General features: G+C 56.2%; 1 protein-coding gene across 1 annotated transcript in view; it reads right to left on the reverse strand.

Annotated features, from left to right (window-relative positions):
- Positions 1 to 15: 15 nt before the first annotated feature.
- LOC119093503 (lysosomal cobalamin transporter ABCD4) overlaps positions 16 to 18,362 on the reverse strand; it is a 30,047-nt gene continuing 11,700 nt past the window's right edge. Inside the window, exons 4-11 of the mRNA XM_037216463.1 lie at positions 4,665 to 4,932; positions 3,911 to 4,089; positions 3,451 to 3,608; positions 2,955 to 2,968; positions 2,784 to 2,923; positions 2,220 to 2,283; positions 1,982 to 2,169; positions 16 to 79 (exon numbers count right to left, since the gene is read on the reverse strand). Coding sequence (XP_037072358.1) covers positions 16 to 79; positions 1,982 to 2,169; positions 2,220 to 2,283; positions 2,784 to 2,923; positions 2,955 to 2,968; positions 3,451 to 3,608; positions 3,911 to 4,089; positions 4,665 to 4,932 — 1,075 coding nt within the window. The remainder of the gene's footprint in view (positions 80 to 1,981; positions 2,170 to 2,219; positions 2,284 to 2,783; positions 2,924 to 2,954; positions 2,969 to 3,450; positions 3,609 to 3,910; positions 4,090 to 4,664; positions 4,933 to 18,362) is intronic.

Raw genomic sequence — 18,362 nt, forward strand, 5'->3', positions numbered from 1 at the left:
ACCTACCACACCCAGCTAGGCCTGCCGCACCCAGCCAGGCCTGGCCGCACCCAGCCAGGGTGCCGCGCCCAGCCAGGGCCTGCCGCACCCAGCCATTGGCCTGCCGCACCCAGTCGGGGCCTGCCGCACCCAGCCAGGACCAACCACCCCCCAGCCAGGGTCTGCCGCGCCCAGCCATGGCCTGCCGACCCAAGTCAGGGCCTGCCGCACCCAGTAGGACCTATCGCGCCCAAGTCAGGGCGACGTTTCAGCCGTCTGACGTTGCAGCAGCTCGTGAACTAAGATTGCTCGGAGCCCTGCGTAGCTCCTCTCACCGATGGCGCAAGCATTTGAGCAAAGGGGGGATCACAGCACCAATTCATAACGAACGTCCCCGGCAGCGCCCGAGATCGTCGCTGGAAACCCACGCATTGACACGGCAGCCCTGTGTGGCGGTGGCGAACAGTGCAGGCTCTCGCTGAAGGGAGAGCGCAGTTCCACTGAGGCCGGGGTCGTGGGACGGGCGACTGTAATGGCATGAGGGAACCCGAATACGCGGGAAAACCATGCTACTCCTGGAAGTCCTTTTGATTTCATTATTGCCACACCATGGGATCGCGGAGGAAACTAAGAATTTGCCGGGAGGAGCAAGGGGACCGAGGGCATTTGCCTAGAACCCCGAGCCTTCACTGTGAACGGTACCAAAAGATAGCTGTACAGTCTGCATCTGTGAGTATATTTGTAATCAGATTATTGGTGGAAGTATAAAGTAAGGCATCCGGTCGGCCACCATTTAAACAAAACACAAACGTAACAAAACTCGCGTGGTCACGTACTAAATATGTCGCCAACTGTACAGTAAAATACATCCATCGGGTGCCAGTGGCAATGGTACAATTCACATTCTCAAACACTAATAACTATCGACATCCTCGTGTAACTAAAAAACCCAATTGCACTTTTCGCATATGAACTTGATGGCACAATACAAAATCCCGACACAAGATTTCACTCTAATAATGCACCTTCATTACAACCATCACGGCATACCTGATGGGATGGCTAAATCCAGATGAGCCCTCCAATATTGCAGCTACCCCAAATCACGTATCACACCGCAGGCACCACCAGCACACAATCTGCAAAAACGCTGTTACAGCTAAAAAGGCAGTGACAGTTCTCCCATCACTTGTCTCGAATCAACTGGCAATGACGGTTCTCCCCATCACTTGTCTCGAATCAAATGGCAATGATGGTTCTCCCCATCACTTGCTGTTTTGAATCATCTGGCAATGATGGTTCTCCCCATCACATGCCATATCGAATCATACAGAACGCGGTACAGAATGATCCTGAACCACTTATTCCAGCGGAAGACTACGGAAGCTCCGCCTGCCGTGTTCACGGACAGATGCCGCCAGCGCGTGCTCGATCGGGTCCAGTCTCCAGGTGCCGTCATTAAACAGGTGCAGCTTCCAGTCGTGGTAGGCGGTTAAGCTTTCACGGTGTCCAACGCTGAACAAGGTCATCTTCAGCCGCAAACATTCCTGGGAAATATGACGCGAAATGTGGGAAACTGGGCTTTCGTGCTGCCTGCCTGCCAGCAGTCTACTGCTAGCCTGTCAACGAACCAACAAGATATATCGCGCTTCGTGAAAAACAAAGTATCAGCACCAACGCCCTGTAATGCTGGAAAGTGTACAGCCGCCGAAAAACCATCCCGCTTCAAAAAAGGAACCGATGAACCCTGCCTTTTCACGGAACAACCACCCACGTCCAGCCGCGAGCTGGTTGACCGCCCCTCACCTGGAATAGAATCTACCCCACCTGGCCCTTCGCCTGGTATACAATCTTCCCCACCTGGCATAGAATATTCACCACATGGTACAGGATATCTCGTACCAGTACAGAATGTCCCCACCTGATACAGTATGCCCCCAAACTAGCACGAAATTTTTCCGATTGGTACACAATCTCCCCAACTGGTGCAGGATATACCCACCTTATACAAACCACCCCCACAAGGTCTCTTGCCACCTTGCACAGAACGCGCCCCACCTGGTACAGGATCTCCTCCATGTCGGGACTGACGGCGCTGGTCGCCTCGTCCATGAACACGAACACCGGCCGGTGGTGAAGAGCCGGACGAAGAACAGGCGCTGCATCTCGCCCGGCGACAACATGTCGTACCTGGAGGCCGGCGGCGGCCGACCCGGCCCGGTGAGATGGTCAGAACGTACAGCTCGGCCGGCGGCGGCCGAGACGGTCAAGATGTACAGCTCGGCCCGCGGCGGCCGAGCCGGCCTGACGACATGGTCAACACGTACAGCTCGGTCGCGACAGCGCGCCACTTCTGCGGCGAAGACGTAAGCCCAACGTTCAGAGGTCTTCGCCGTACACTCTGGAACGGCCACAGCATAACCACGGGCATGACGTCACGTGCAATAACACCATACTACATGCCGTAGCGTGATGACACGCATAAAGATACGCACATATATACAGCTGTGTAAAATAACGTCCGCCCAATTTTGAAAAGCACGCGTATCAGCCAGTTTACTCCTACCACCAATCGGCAATCTCCAGCATCAAATCATGACCATGCCCATGAGGCCGCTGATCTGATCTGATCTGGTTTGATCTGATCTGATCTGATCTGATCTGATCTGATCTGATCTGGCTGGCTCTGTCCGCCCCCTCCCGACTCCACTATCCACAGAGACTCTCCCGGCACAAGCCGCGCGCCGGCGCGGTCAGGCGGCCGCCGCGGAGTCGTGTGCCGGCCACAAGACCAGCTCACTGACCAGTTCTTGTTGACCTCGGAGTCCAGACCGCCGCAGCGATCCGCCAGGCTGCTCAGCTGCACCAGCTCCAGGTAGTGCAGCATGCGCTCCGTCTCCGACACCGTGTAGCCGCCCTCCTTCAGCCGCTCCGGGTACACGATCTGGAGCAAGCGGCACTACAGTCAGGCCCACCAGCCCAGTGACGACTGGACATGAGCCGCCACGAAGCTCAACCCCAGGTACAACGTATCTGTGACAGAGCTAACGAAGGCGAAGATCGCCAGCGAACGTCAAATTGAGTTGCGTTTTCGTGTAGAAGGCTGTTTTGTGAAAACTGTTTTCAGTACAGCGGACCTATGGCAATCAATCGTTTACCGCCCGGCGATGACAAACCCAGCTCCCCGCTCTGTTTAAATGCTTTTTGTTGGCATTTGCAGCACACAGCGCGTACATAAGGCAACAACACAAAACAAATTGCCACCGCCAGTCGTTCTCTCGCGTGTCGCCGGTTCTCGCGCGGCGGGCCGCCCGGAGGGGGCGCTGACCTGCTGCCGGAGCGAGCCGTCCGTCAGGAACGGCCGCTGCGGCATGAAGAACACGTGTCCGGGGCCGGGGCGCAGGTGGCGCTGCAGGCGCCCGGTCGCCGGTGGCCACAGACCGCGCAGCACGCGCAGCACGCTGGTCTTGCCGCAGCTGCTGCTTCCAGTGACGAGCAGCGAGCGGTGGCGGCGCACCGTCAGCGAGAGCGCCGTCACCAACGTGCGCCGCGCGCCCGGCACGCACACGCTCACCTTCGAGAGCGCGTACGGCGTGTCGTATTGCGGGTCGTCTGCGGCGGGCGGCGCGCTGCCGGGAGCACCGCTCTGTGATCATGTGTCGGGGCTCCGGAGGGCTGCGGCGCGTTGGGACCGCCTCACAGGACCAACGGGTTCCCGTCATAAAACATGTCCGTGAGAAAGCCAACGACAAGAGAAGGCTTCAGCATGTGCCTCATCCGTGGAGCCAAAGCCACATCTTTCCAAACAAACGAACCTCAATGACGTTTACGCAATCAATCAAACCAGCAAGACACAAAACAGGGGCAATGGATGGTAGGATAGAGTGGTAGCCAGCACGGTCCGTGTCCCATCTCCGGGTCTGCCTCTTACCCCCCGCTCGTGTCTTCGTCGGGGGTGTGCGGCGAGCTCTTCCACCGTTGCTCCAGCACCGCTAGCCGCTCCACTAGCTGGCCCACCCGGTGCGTGCAGCCCACCACGTCCGTGGCGCTGGACGCCAGGTCCACCAGCTGGGTGAAGTTGAAGATCAGGTACATGCAGACGAACGAGTTCTGAAACGGAGCTTAGCGTGAGACGCGGCGCCGGCACGCGGCCCCGTCTGTGGTGCTGCCACCTAGGGGACGTCGACGAAACCTCAGTTGTCGGACAGGCGTTAATGGAACATTGGGGCTCGGCCACTGCTGCTGCCATACTGGTGGCGTTTGGAAAGATTGGGAGGGCTGTCCCGGGCCTAACAAGCATTCTTTGTCCTATCGGTGACGGTTATCCAGTGACATTTCGCTCTTTAATAGCGCACAAACGCAAATTTTCACCATCGAAATCCAACATCTGTACGGATTACTGTCGCAAAGCGTGTTGTACATAAATTCGACAATGAGTCAGTCCACGAGAGGTTGTAGAATTCTACTCAGGTGGCACTTAGAGCCGTTCCACTTATCACAGAGAGGAGCTAGTCGAAGATATTGAGAGGCCCCACACCACATCTCCCGCGCGTGACGAGAGGGTGATCCGCTGAGAGGCGGCCCAAACATGAATCCCACGCAGTCGGTTGGGTTCCGTCCGGGCAGCGCCGCTGGCGCACGCGCCGTGCCTTCCGCCCGCAGTCGGCCGGCGGGCGGCCACGCACCTGGCTGATGAGCGCGCTCAGCTGCTGCGGCGTGCGGTCGTCGTACAGGCCGGCGAAGATCGGGATCGAGATCACCAGGTAGTTGAGAATGCCGCCCAGGTAGTCGAACAGGTTGACCACCACGGTGAGCATGAAGCGCCGGTTGAAGAGCGACATCTGCGTGGAGACGAGTGCACTCAGCCGCCGGTTGCAGCGGTGCTCCTCCACAGCGCTGCAGCCTTGAAAGCCCAGAGCCTCGGCGTGTACGCGGACCTGCATGTGCTTGAACCTGCCGGCGCGCAGGACGGCCGGCGGTCACGGCTCACAGACGGACGCCCCGGCCGACACAGAGTAACTGGGCCCCGGGGAAGAGCGCAGCCGTCACGTGACGGGCCGGTCGTGATCGACACGTTACGACAGCGCGGTGGTGCCGCAAACGCCCCCTCCCCCCGCATTCGAAGGCGGTGGTGCTTGGCGTCCGTGACTACACCAGACCTCCAGAGGCGGCATCTTTGGGTACGCGTGAGCACATTCGATTTCCCAGAGGCGGTGCGAGACGGACTCCAGTGGCAACGGTTGACATGGGGATGGGACATGACATGGAGCCGCCATGGCCCGCTGCTGCGCCATACCGGAATGAACGCCGAAACATCACAGTGCGAAACTCCGAAGAACCAATCCGCGAAACCAACGGTGTCTGGAGCAACCATCGAACCAAAAGCACGCAGAGATCGCAATAAGCAAGCTGACACAGCGAAGACATGAAGGGGGCGATACATGAAGACGTGTGCCGTGTTTAACGGTGGTGACCAGCTGCAGCGCGATCGTCGGCGGTCAGCACAGAAGTACGTGTGCCGTATTTAACGGTGGTGACCAACTGCAGCGCGACCGTCGGCGGTCAACACAGAAGTGCGTGTGCCGTGTTTAATGGTGGTGACCGACTGCAGCGCGACCGTCGGTGGTCAGCACAGAGAAGTGCGTACGCCGTGTTTAACTGACGTGTAACTGATCGCGGTCGTGTCTCATCAACGTTTACGAAGGGACTCGGTTTATGATGTCCAGTACTCAACAGACCAGAACTACTCAACAGTCCTCGTCTTTTTGCTCAAAATCCTTTCGTCTTTGACGGCTGTCGCTATGCGCTGTGTCATAGCCGAATGAAATGTTTTCTTCATTGCATTACAGTTACGAAGAAAGACAGATGCCTGGTACCGCCCATGCTCGGTTCGTTCCCAGCTCGTCCCCCGCTCGAACCCGTCTCGTCCCCGGCTTGACCCCGCCGCCGCCTGCGCGAGACCACGCCGAGCTGACCGTCTGACCCAATACACAATTCAGAACGGGACGCCGGTCAGTTCACGGCCGCGCAAACTGGTCACATTCACTGCTGCTGCCACGCAAATCCAGCCCGCGGCAAGCGAGGCAACCGCGAGCGCAACGCGCTAATCGCAGCGCAGCAACACAGCAACGAGCTGATCGCAGCGACGAAACGCAGCAATGGGCTAACGCAACGACGTAACGCAGCAATGGGTTAATTGCAGCGACGTAACGCACCAACGGGCTAACGCAGCGACGTAACGCGGCAACGAGCTGATCACAGCGACGAAGCGCAGCAATGGGCTAACGCAGCGACGTAACGCAGCAATGGGGCAATCGCAGCGCAGCAACGCAGCAATGGGCTAACGCAACGACGTAACGCAGCAATGGGGTAACTGCAGCGACGTAACGCACCAACGGACTAACGCAGCGACGTAACGCAGCAATGGGCTAATCGCAGCGACGTAACGCAGTAACGGGCTAACGCAGCGACGTAACGCAGCAACGGGCTGATGGCAGCGACATGACGCAGCGACGGGCTAACGCAGCAACGTAACGTAGCAACGAGCTGTTCGCAGCAACGTAACGCAGCGACGGGCTAACGCAGCAACGTAACGTAGCGACGGGCTAACGCAACGACGTAACGCAGCAACGGGCTAACGCAGCGACGACGTCGGGGTTTGGAGTGCATTAATGTGGACCACGAAGGAGAGGGGCCAGATCCCGGGTTCAGGCACGGCGTGCACATCGATTCTTGCTGTCGACCTTCCCGTCGTTCCTTCTCCAAGCACTGTGCATGTCGGTGTCGTCACTTTGCCATTCGTCTCCGAACCGAAACTCTGCGAGACCCAGTCCACTACATCACCGCAAGCGACACCACACTGGATGCGAGAAACGGTTGAGGCGTGTTGCGACCGACGCTGGTCTTATGGCTGACAGAGCTCAGCGCCCGGCCGGGTTGCCAGACGGTTCGGGCGTGTTGCGACCGACGTTGGTTTTATGACTGACACAGAGCTCAGCGCTCGGCCGGATTGCCAGACGGTTCGGGCGTGTTGCGACCGACGCTGGTCTTATGGCTGACAGCTCAGCGCTCGGCCTGGTTGCCAGAAGCTACTGAGGGCGATCAAACCACGGCGTTACGAGTTTATCTGAGGCCTGTGCGAGCTCCGTCAGTACAGTTCAGTGCCCTCAAGCCTGTCCAGAGAGCGAGGGCCTGCAGGTACGGAACACGCCACAGCGGTGGAGGGAAATGTCTCGTCGGTCTCGGGCGACTTGCGCACGACGTCGTCCTACGCCACGCGATAAATTATGGCAATGTCGGAGCGATGGCTGCACCGCGGTGGGAATGAAGCGCTTCCTGTGAGCTCGGGATGGCTGAGGATTCGCCTGTGCATACTGTCAGACCCATCACCTATTTTCCCAGCGCCTTTGCTGGTCGGAATTCAGGGCAGGCAAACCGGCGCCACAGACATAGCAAGCAAGGCCCAAATAGAAATCGGGAGGCACCAACCGGGCAAGACGAAAAAGGGACATTAATGTGTTTGCAACCTCCACAGTGACGGCAATCACGTGATGAAACAGCAAAAACGCAACTGCGATGCAACAGCGATAACACTACCGGCGACAAAGCAACGAGCAGTCTTGGCCTAATAGCGGCGCTGGGCTGCACAGTAGCGTCCGAGGCGCCCAACAACATGTGGATCACTCACGGACGGTTTCCTCCACCACCAATGACTCTGCAATTTGCACCTCCGTTGCGACGACCTGGGAATGCCGCCCCAGTGAAAAAGCACGTGGCAATTAGCCATCTACAGACAAAATGCACTCCAGAACGAGCACCCTTTTTGCTGCCGTCCAACGCACTCGGCAAAACCAACGGCGGCCGTAAGACGGGCTTCCTGAAAATAGTGCCCCTCGGTGTTTTTGTTTCCAGTCTGATACCTGGGTCTAGAATCGAGACCCACCAATCAGCGAATGGTTGGGCGGACGCATTACTTTTTGACGACCCACCATGTTTGCGTGTGTTAGCATCGCGACTAAATTGCTCAATTTCTGAGCAATGTGTTTCGCGGCGTGCATTTTCGCGGAACAACTTGTTTGAAACGTGCCGTCTGGGTGGAACGCCTTCCACAGTGAGTTACGTAATGGTGCTTGCAAATCTAACATGGACGAACCGCAGAGATGGTGTGGATCTTCACACTCCTCACTTCTCGCTTCTCGCTTGAGATGCCAGCTAGGCAGCGCACAAATCGCACAAACCACACATAGCTCCTCTCTCTAGCTTGCCACGTGGAATCTGTGGGTAACATGGCACGACCGGTGTGGAGGCCGGTGAAAAATAACTCCTCCTTCCAGACCTTTCAGACAAAGAAACGTCATAAACCAGGCTCCAGGTGGGTTGGTAGCCTGAGGCTTATTTCTCAGCTCACCCGGCCACTAGCAGGGATCCACGTAAAGTCATCTGATGTATGGAGTGCTGCTGTCTTAGCAGCCTCCCCTGGCGAGTAATTTCCGGTGATTGAACGCGACACAGGGACCGTTTTCACGCAAGCAACAGCAGCCTCGAGTTTTTCTGCGACCAGTTGATGACGCACTGTCTGTAGCTGGGAAGGCTTGACAATCTCTTCATCGACGGGCGTCTGACAGAGCACCGTCTGTAGCAGGAAGGGCATGACAATCCCTTCACCGACGGGCGTCTGACGGCGTGCCGTCTGTAGCAGGGGGGCATGACAATCCCTTCATCGACGGGCGTCTGACAGCGCGCCGTCTGTAGCAGGGAGGGCACGACAATCCCTTCACCGACGGGCGTCTGACAGCGCACCGTCTGTAGCAGGGAGGGCCTGACAATCCCTTCACCGACGGGCGTCTGACAGCGCACCGTCTGTAGCAGGGAGGGCATGACAATCCCTTCACCGACGGGCGTCTGACAGCGCACCGTCTGTAGCAGGGAGGGCATGACAATCAGAATGCTGGAAAATGCACATCCACTGGGCGGCATCAAAACATTTGAAAATGCAAATGCTGAAGACAGGTGGGAGCAGATAAGTATGTTGTTTGGGTTTTCTTTCTACCCAAATCTCACCCGAAACTATGGACTGGACCTTTTGACATCCTGGCAAACAAGTCATCTTACCGAACCGAAAAAATGCAAAGTGGCACCACCAACAGTCGCCATGTTTTCTTCTTTGCGCGGCGAAAAACGACGCGGGAAATCGCCTCACAAGCCACACATCAGCATTCCGGTGTTAGCAGGGCTTGAGAGTGGGAGGCGGAATGTGACTGTGTAAATTACTTCGCCAAAAACCATGTGTCGTGTCTAAGCTCAGCTGGATTAGTACAATCAGATATCATTTTTCATCACTTCAGGCAGAAAGGCCGTGTAAGCAAACACCTGTAATAACCAGCATTGGCTCGACAATAATTCGCTTCTGGCTGCTGAAATCAGGAGCTGCGACGCACCAGCATAGCCGAAAGTGTCTTAATCATACATGCATAACTACATCAATTCTAAAAGCCTCTTTATGAGAGCACGAGGGAGACCTCAAGGCATGTAAAAGCTCAACTCATCATATACATCAGATTGGAGAACAAACCAAGACAAAATGAGCTGACAGCAAGGTAGGGAGGAAAAATGTGTACAGCTCATCGAAAAATCATGAAGTAATAAGCTGAAACCTACCATTCCATTCGTGTGCGGCATCTATGATTTAGTCATGGAAAGCGGTCAAGCAAAGTCTCAATCCACTGTGTTGTTGCACCAAGGCGGCGTTTCTTCATGTCCATTAAAAATATGTTATTTCCGTCGCCGACATACACACCCGGACACCTACCAATTGTCAGTGCCACTGGTCAGCTGGTGATATTCAGCCAGCCGTCAACGTGCCACTCAGGCTGCCAGCACCATCATTACCAGTGGCCACAACATTGCATAATTCAGAGCTCTCAGCGAACAGCATTTGCAATGTGTGTGGTAAGTCAGTCACGGCTGGTACCAAAGAGAGACAAACGATTGTCTGATGACTACAGCGTGGCTAGGAAGGCCTGTTTCAGTGCATATGCAAGCGGCAGCGGTTGCCCCTTGAACAACTAACGTGCTGTGCTTCACTGCTCAAATCAAGCACACTCATGAGCAAACCGCGGAGGTGATTACTCCATGGGCGGCTATAAAGAGCAGTGATATAGTCAGATCGATAGTGTGACTGCGCTTACATAACCAGGCTCGATGAAGCATGTTTTCACGTGGTTGTACTGCTCTTGCAGACTGCATGTACTTCCAAAACGTGCACACGCGTTTCCCGTTCTCCTTGTCATGTCCTCTTACATCCTCACTTAGAGTAGGCCTTGCCCGCAGTCGCTGACCAGATACTGCCGACGTGGAGCTGCATAAAAGGTTTGCACTCTTCGGCAACGGTAACCTTTCTGTCTGTCCATCACATGGAACCTCGATGGTCGTCTTGTGCATGCCACCCCTGGTGGCTCTGGCTTGACTATTTTGGCAGTGATCAGTGAGCAGTGACCCAGTGTGCGGAAGGACCAGATGCCGATGTACGGAGCTCGGTTCGGCAGATAAAGGCCACTGTGGCCGATGATGTGTCAGCCGTTCGTACAAAAACCTGTCTTACTAAGGACGAATGACACAAGGCACGGAGTGGTCGCATGCGACTCATGTTGGCATGGTCACTAGGATCGCCTGTCAATAACCCATGGTCACTTCGCCCGGTAGACCTATGGCGCCAACCATTGGTCAACACGGACGTGCGCGGTGCCTGCAGCCAGACGCGTGGCGAACACGTGTGACACTGTCGGCGCCGACGGCACCAATGTACTCCACATCCCGGACGGCCATGACTGTCGGGCGGGGCGTCCTCCGTGGTCGCCAATGTCGCGTGCTGTATCGCCGGGTTCGTCGTCCGACGAACTCTGTTCACGCCAGGAGATGAATCCGTGTCGTATGTGTTCTCTGCTGCTCACGCCAGGATATGAGTGCGTGTCACATGTGTTCTCTGCTGTTCACGCCAGGAGATGAGTACGTGTCGCATGTGCTCTCTGTCCTGACGCCGTAATCGGGTTAGGGCGCAGTCATGTGACCCTCCAATGTCACGTGATTTGCGACTGCGCTTTGGGCCGACATGCTCTGGTATGACAAAGTTTTTTTGGTCATTTCTAACCGATCGGTGTGGTCCTGGAAGTTCTTGGCGTATAATTAATTACAAAAATTATCCAGAATTTTAAATCGGTGTCCGCCGACTTTAACACATCATCACATTAGCCAGCAGTGCGTCTGCCATTTTCACAATTTACCGGCACATTAGCACTTAAAGTGCGCCCGCCTGCTGGTAGATTATGTAGCGGAAGTTAGCCCACATTCAGCCCAGATTCAGCCCAGCCCAGATTTGGCAGCACAAATGTGGGGGATTCCCTTCACGGGCCATTTTCTCCCCTAGGATAACGAAATCCTGGACTGGCGAAACGCCACCTGAAAGCTCTCTTTCGACCAAAGACAACAGTGCACAGAAAAATCACCTAACTTGTCTAGGGGGAAAGCTATAGACAATCCTAAAAACCATGTCTATGAAGCGGCCCCTACGATTTTCTTCAAAATTGCGTCATCGAACCATCGACAGATACGTATCAATCTGGCTGAAGAAACCCTATGGGGTATTGATATTCAGGGGGTCAAAAACCCTTAGGAAACATATATAACGGGGTTTTGCACTTACTTAACGACAAACATAGGCCGAGTTGCATATCAAATGAAAGCACGTGGCAATCCAGATACAGACGTGCAAACCAAAAACCCCTATCTTGCCTAGGGGAAAGTTATAAACGACTGAAAACATCTTGTCTATGGGGCGGACCCTACAATTTTCTTCAAAATTGGGTCATCTAAATGTCGACCGATACTCATCAATCTGGCTGAAGAAACCGTAGGGGCCATTGATATTTAGTGCGTCAAAAACCCTTAGAAACCATGTATAACGAGATCTTACGCTTGCTTAACAGCAAGCATAGGCCGAGTTGCATAAAGTTTGGAATGCATCACAGAATCTTGGCAAAATCGAGGAGACCTGGCAGATCCATGGGGGAATGTTGTTGCCAACCTGAAATCCCAGTTCATATCTAGCTTTAGGTACTGAAAATTTACTGTATATCAATGATATCTCGATTAAGAAACAATATAATCAGCACAAAATGGTTGAACGCATGACTAATCAATGATGAGCCGCCTCACCCACTACCAACCGAGGTTTTCAACAAAAAAGCACCATTGAAAGCGGATGACGATAGGCAACCAGTTGCTTCTCAATACACGAAACCGTAATTTGGATAAGATCTGAGCCGTTGAACATGTGTCGTGAACTAATGGTTGGTCGATTCTGAAAATATTGTATCGACTACAATTCGGATTCGCACATATTGATGATTTAGCTGTGGCAAGCCTATATTGTTTACACAAATATGGGGGGGCCAGTGATAAATTTTGCGAATCTGTTGGCGGCAAATGCATTTCAATTGTTTCGCTCGAAAAGAGAGCGTCGGGGTTGTGTTGGTGTTGTCGAAGGTAATTTTTGTACTCATCTAGTGGGATTTTAGCCGTGCCTGATGCATACGGTTTTTGTTTTATTTGTGACAGAATGCTGGAATTTTGTTGTATGTCCGGCCTTGGTGTATTGTAGGGGCCAATGTTTAACATTAGTGGGAAAATGAATGGCAATGGCCAGAAATCCATCCACCGCATTGACGCCTGCATGTTCTCAGTGTGCTGAACCGGGTGCACGTGCATGCATCAAACTCATTTCATGCCAAATTGTACTGAATTTTCAAATTGGGTTTGCTTGTAAAAATGTCTTGTGGGTACATTTACTTGAAATTCACTTTATTATGTCATAATTATTTGGAACGTTGGCCCTCTGTGCACTGGGAATGCTGGTGACCACATACCAAATTCAGGTTGCTTGGATTCATGGTATGCGTGAGCTAAAATTGTTCCAGTGATGTGGCTGCTGGTGCTACTATGCTGGACACGTCCAGGGTAACACGTACTTTTTGCAGTCCCAGTGAGGAGGCGTCCACGCTCGATCCCGGAGAGGTCTCGCCGCCACCGCCGTCTCCTGATGAGGAGGCGTCCCACTGCCGTCTCCCGGTGAGGAGGCGTCCACGCTCGATCCCGGAGAGGTCTCGCCGCCACCGCCGTCTCCTGATGAGGAGGCGTCCACGCTCGATCCCGGAGAGGTCTCGCCGCCACCGCCGTCTCCTGATGAGGAGGCGTCCACGCTCGCTCCTGGAGAGGTCTCGCCGCCACCGCCGTCTCCTGATGAGGAGGCGTCCACGATCGCTCCTGGAGAGGACTTGCCGCCACAGCCTCCCTGTGCGGAGGCGTCCCCACTGCCGTCTCCCGGTGACGAGGAGTCCACGCTCGCTCCCGAAGAGGTCTCGCAGCCACCGCCGTCTCCTGGTGAGGAGGCGTCCCCACTGCCGTCTCCCGGTGAGGAGGCGTCCACGCTCGATCCCAGAGAGGTCTCGCAGCCATCGCTGTCTCCCGGTGAGGAGGCGTCCACGCTTGCTCCCGGAGAGGTCTCGCAGCCACCGCCGCCTCCTGGTGAGGAGGCGTCCCACTGCCGTCTCCCGGTGAGGGGGCATCCACGCTCGCTCCCAGAGAGGACTTGCCGCCACAGCCTCCCTGTGCGGAGGCGTCCACGCCTACTCCCGGCACGCACTCGCCGCCACCATCTCCTGGCCCCGGCGAGTCACGAGCACCATCTTGCAAGCAGCACAGCCTTCGCCTGTCAGCTAGCCAGTGTACCCGAATGACGGATGGAAATATAAATTCTTGCAACCTCGCCTCAGGCTCCACGGGCATCATCTATGAGGCGTATGCGTCATCTACGAAACAGCCCTGCATACTGTGCTTTAAGCGTGGCTTCTTGAAAAAGACTGCTTCCAGGAAGGTGACTGGTTCGGTTTTTTATAGCTTCGGCATCGTGCAAGTTTCTGTCCTGTCCTAAGGTGTTTAACATCACATTCCAAGACAAGATGGAGTCAGACGACGTGCTGCTACTGGTCCAAAAAGGATTCGCACGTCATGCGGGAGGAAGCCACAGCCGACGCTTGGCCGGCGACCAGCGAGTTTCGACGGCAAGACGGGTGGTGGCGACCGGGCCTTACCACTGCCACACAAACGCTTTGGCGACTGCTCCAGAAACGGCTCTGAGGCACGGCAACGTCTCGTCTGTGCCTAGCGAAGAGGTTCTGAGGGAAGCAGCGGCAGAGGCGCGAGCCCGTGAACGGTACTCGGCGAAGCCGCCACGAAGCCGGCAGAAGACCTCAACATCATCAAAGAAATACCAGCACTCATGGACACCCACAGCACAGTTCTGAGAGGCTACGTCCATGAGCTGGCCGATTCACCCCTTATGGTGCACGTGTATGGCGAAGACACCATGAAGAAGTACGCCAAATACGTGTGTTCTATTCGTATCCACGAGACTGGGGCAGCCAGTTGCCAGGTGGGCACCATCACGCCCTATCTCTACTCCGTGCTGGCCTCGCCTTCTGAGGGTTGTGCTTACCCGATCGCCCACATCCTATCTGAGACGCACAACACGCCGAGCCTGACGTTTTGTCTGCAGCAGCTGGCCCATGACTTCCGACGATGTGCAGGAGGGTCCCAGCGGCTGCTGCCACCCAGGGTTGACAGACCTGTCGTGGGCCCTGTTCCACGCGATCCGTAGGGCCCTCGCCGGCAAAACTCTCCCGGCCTATATAGACGATGCGTGGGTAGCAGCGCGAATCGGGGTGGTGTTAAATGTCACGATCTCGCTGTGCACCTGCCACATAGCGCATGACGTGGCCTGGACCGCTGTGAACCACCTCGGTAAGCGCAAAGTCGCCGAGAGACGGGCTGTGATATGGCTGTTTGGACGCATGCATCGATCAAAGAGCGTCCCAGAGCTGGACTCGGCTTTTTGCGGCACGTGCCACCTCTTCCTCTCCACATCAAAACCACAGTTGGAGCCAGAAGAGGACGACGAGACGCACCAGGACATAGACCCGGAACCCACGAAGGTGGACGAGAGGTGGCGATCCTACAGGGGGAGCACCAAGCCAGGTCGCCACTTCACTGCTCTTCGGCGGAATGTAGAGGCTGAACTCCATGGCGCTGGTGACAGCGGCAGCACCAATGCGTGCTACTGTCCGGAACTGCTCGAGCATCTCTGCAGCATCTTTATGCCCCTTGCTCCGCTGTGGGCGTCGCTAGCGCAAGGAAACGCGAGCAGCGCGTGCGTTGAGAGCTGGTTCCGCACGCTGAAGAACAGCCCATGGTGAAAAAGCGTAAGCTCGTGCCAGGCGCGTTGGTCGAGCTCTTGATCAGCAGCCTAACCGCGCAAAGAAAACAGGGCCTGCTCCTAACCAACCCTTCACGACGGAAAAGGAAACTGACACCGGACTTCGCCGACGCAGAAGAGAGTTGGCGACAGAAGCGCACGAAGCGTGGCTTCTCCTACAAGACGGCGCCGTGTACCATCGCCAAACATCTCTTCTCGGATGTCAGTAGCGCAGCCCCATCGGCCACCGAGGGCCGGCCACCGAGGCCCAGCCACCGGTAAACGCTCTGTTGTTCTCGCCACGGCCGGTCAACGCCCTCTGCTCCTGCCACGGCCGTCCGCGCCCTGCTGCTACCCGCCACGGCCGGTCGGCGCTCTGTTGCTCCCCCGCCACGGTCGGCGCGCTGCTTTTGCATTGCAGCAGCGCGCTGATGCAATGCAAAATGTGGTTGTCAATGTGGTTCAGCCGCTGCCCCCGCCACGGCCGGTCGGCGCGCCTGCTGCTCCCGCCACGGACGGTCGGCGCGCTGCTGCTCCGCCACGGACGGTCAGCGCCCTACTGCCCCCGCCACGGACGGTCGGCGCGCTGCTGCTCCCGCCACGGACGGACGGCGCGCTGCTACTCCTGCCACGGCCGGTCGGCGCGCTGCTGCTCCCGCCACGGACGGTCGGCGCGCTGCTGCTCCCGCCACGGACGGTCGGTGCGCTGCTGCCCCCACCACGGACGGTCGGCGCGCTGCTGCTCCTGCCACGGACGGTCGGCGCGCTGCTGCTCCTGCCACGGACGGTCGGCGCGCTGCTGCTCCTGCAACGGACGGTCGGCGCGCTGCTGCTCCTGCCACGGACGGTCAACGCCCCGCTGCCCCCGCCACGGCAGGTCGGCGCGCTGCTGCCCCCCGCCACGGCCGGTCAGCTGGGTGCTGCCCCCGCCACGGGCGGTCCGCGCTCTGCTGCTCTCGCCACGGCCGGGCAGCTGGATGCTGCTCCCGCCACGGGCGGTCCGCTCGCTGCTGCCAACCCCTATCATGCCCTTGAAGTGAAACGGGCCTTGGAACCTGTCCTAGAAGGCGACTGGCTAACCGATCTTTCGGTGAATCTGTTCAGCGGTGCAGTGGCTTCAACTCCGGTGCTGCCGTTATCGGCACATTGGCGCGAGAGCGTGAAGCGGACTTGGCGTCGCTGCATGTTCCAGCTCTTTGAGCGCCAGACCCCGGCCACTACCTGGCTGTTGCCACTGAATGTTGGCCGACACTGGGTGCTACCCGTGGTTTTCTGGAACCAGCGTCTTGCGGTGTGCTGCGACTCTATGGGGTGCTGGCCAAGCCGAGGGGTCATCCGGGCAGCGCAAGTCCTGATGGCTGCAGCGAGGCCTGGCGTGCAGTGGGATGGGTGGAGACTCGTGGCGCCGATGACACCGCAGCAGACAGATGGTTGGACTTGCGGCTATCGGGTCTGCTGGCTCGTCGAGGCTGCAGTCACGGGCACCATCCGGCCCTTCGGCATCACATACATGAAGGCGCAGTTGTGTACTCATATCGGGGTCGGCTCTTCCTTGTCTTGCAGTGTTGACTAAATAGGTGGATTGAAATGCGGTTTTCTTATCGCTTTAAATCAACGCATAGAGTAATAAGACAACAATGTTTAATTGAAGTGCAATAATCAATACTATGAGGGACGTATAAAAGCACTTTCGGAGATGTATTTCGGAGTGAGCGTTGCATTCAGATTTCCATCCAATCCTGTTGTCCCGCATTTGGAAAGGAAGCCTACATTAACATGTTCGTGCGAATACAGCCAGTAACACTGGTTAATATGCAATCCTCGGCATACATCCCTTGAGCGGTGGAATGAAATGTGCAATGCGTGATACATCAGCTGCGCCCGACGCTGATGTTGAAGATGATGTGACTGTGACTGTGGGTAGTCCTGTAGCCGCCGAGCAGGTCGGGTCTGTGTGTCAGTTACAGCTGACCTTGTCTCTGATTCAGATAGCGAAGAGTAGCTGTTTCAGATCGCGGAACGACAGAGCCCACACACGCGACCGCAGTGCCTACCTCGGGTTCGTCTGATGTGCGGATTCCGCGGGCATTGGGGTCGCCAGTGGCCCCATGCGTAACGGCCATTACGCGATCGGGGCGACCTGTGCGTCCGCCGCAAAGGCCGGACTTGTGAATGGCTTGTTTTGTGTCGGGAATGTTAGGGATGGCAGTGATGATTTAGCGCCATCCGCTGATGTCGAAAGTGGCGCGATAGCGACTTGCGCGCCGGTTGGGGATAGCGTGGTGGACAGCGTGGTTAGAGAGGACATGTAGATGGAGAACACATCGTGTTTGTGTTCCGACCAAGCTGTGTGAAGGGGACCAGCCTGTGTGGCAGAGTCGGGGATAGCCTGTGTGGCGCGTAGTCCCAGAAATACTAAAAGATATAATGATGCCTTCTTGCCACCGTCATATATCAACCCCGATCCCCAAACCATTAAGATACTGGCAATTCGTGATTGTCCATGCCAAAACATGTCAGCATTGTTCCCTCCAAACCAGCGGGTAACATTTAAGGTGCGATTACGTCCACACCCCCGCCAGTACCGCAACTGCATGATGATCAGCCATGCTGGTGTGCACGGTATCAGTGAATATTACCACGGACCTCACACTATGCTTCTCCTAATGACATTTCTTAGACTCACTCGAGCAGCTTCGGAATATCTGTCTACCCCAACTCGTTGGTGGCAGTTTCAGTGATCTGCACGGTTGGCACGAGATGTTCGTTTCTTCACAGATCGGATGGCGCTCGGGCGTACCACCGTCATCTCCGAGCCGGTCGTCTCCGTCATCTCCGTGCCACTGTCATCTCCGAGCCGGTCGTCTTCGTCATCTCCGTACCACTGTCATCTCCGAGCCGGTCGTCTTCGTCATCTCCGTACCACCGTCATCGCCGAGCTGGTCGTCTCCGTCATCTCCGTTGTTCGTGTTGTGTGTTTGATGACTATGGTTTGCGTTGTATTGACTTGTGTGACCCGCACCTAAGTTTACCACGTTTTATGTTTTCGACGGAAGATCGTAATAGCTGCAAGTAAGTT

Source organism: Pollicipes pollicipes, unplaced genomic scaffold (assembly GCF_011947565.3).
Source record: "Pollicipes pollicipes isolate AB1234 unplaced genomic scaffold, Ppol_2.1 Scaffold_4002;HRSCAF=4701_pilon_pilon_pilon, whole genome shotgun sequence".
NCBI lineage: Eukaryota > Metazoa > Arthropoda > Thecostraca > Pollicipedomorpha > Pollicipedidae > Pollicipes > Pollicipes pollicipes.